This window comes from Gracilinanus agilis, chromosome 3 (genome assembly GCF_016433145.1).
Source record: "Gracilinanus agilis isolate LMUSP501 chromosome 3, AgileGrace, whole genome shotgun sequence".
Lineage (NCBI taxonomy): Eukaryota > Metazoa > Chordata > Mammalia > Didelphimorphia > Didelphidae > Gracilinanus > Gracilinanus agilis.
In genome coordinates this window covers 120,996,678-120,997,371 of record NC_058132.1, presented here as the reverse complement: position 1 = coordinate 120,997,371, position 694 = coordinate 120,996,678, and the positions used below count along the sequence as shown (strand labels likewise).

At 62.7% G+C, this 694-nt stretch overlaps 1 protein-coding gene across 3 annotated transcripts in view; it reads left to right on the top strand.

The window, feature by feature from the left end:
* Nucleotides 1–332: 332 nt before the first annotated feature.
* The window catches only part of SPRYD7 (SPRY domain containing 7), a 35,238-nt gene continuing 34,876 nt past the window's right edge, over nt 333–694 (top strand). For all 3 annotated transcript variants that reach the window (XM_044666048.1, XM_044666046.1, XM_044666045.1), the window contains exon 1: nt 333–661. In XM_044666048.1, coding sequence (XP_044521983.1) covers nt 556–661 — 106 coding nt within the window. In that variant the 5' untranslated portion in view covers nt 333–555. The remainder of the gene's footprint in view (nt 662–694) is intronic.

The window sequence follows — 694 nt, the reverse complement described above, 5'->3', positions numbered from 1 at the left end:
CAGGAACAGCCGACTGGGAAATAAAACACACCCATACCCGATAAAGGAAAAGGAGACCAGCAGACGTGCGGTTCGCGGCCGTTTCCGCCCAACTCCTAAGGAGCGCGCTAGCCAAACACTGGCCTATGAATTCATAACAATTAATGCACGAGGGCGCGCTGTGATTCGACGGTGGCGTGATCTCCTGCACACGGCTCCGCCCCTTCGTGAATATCTTCGTGGTCGTGCAGGATCCCTCCGCAGCCCCGCCCCGCTTCCGTCGAGCTTCAGCCACAGAAAACTCTTTCCTACGCGATTTGCGTGCTAGGCCAATGCAGTAGGGGGCAGTTCGCAAGAACAGTCTGTTTCGAGTGCCGCCTGCGCTGAGTCCTCCGAGCCTGTGGGGTCGCTGTGCCGTGGTCCGAGGCGGGGAGCTCCGGGCGGATTGATTGGCGGGCGTAGAGGGTGGAGTGGAGGGGGCGGTGTTGCCGGTGCCTGAGCCGAACCCCGAACTTGAGCTTGAACCTGAGCCTGCGCCTGCACCGCGACCCCGGCCTTGGCCCCGGCCTCGGCGCGATGGCGGCCTCTGTCTTTTGCTGTCTTCGCTGCTGCGGCGACTCCGGGTCAGGCCACATCCAATTGAAGGAGATGCCGGCCGTGCAACTGGACACGCAGCACATGGGTAAGGAAGGCCTTCTCGCGCTACCCCCCCCCC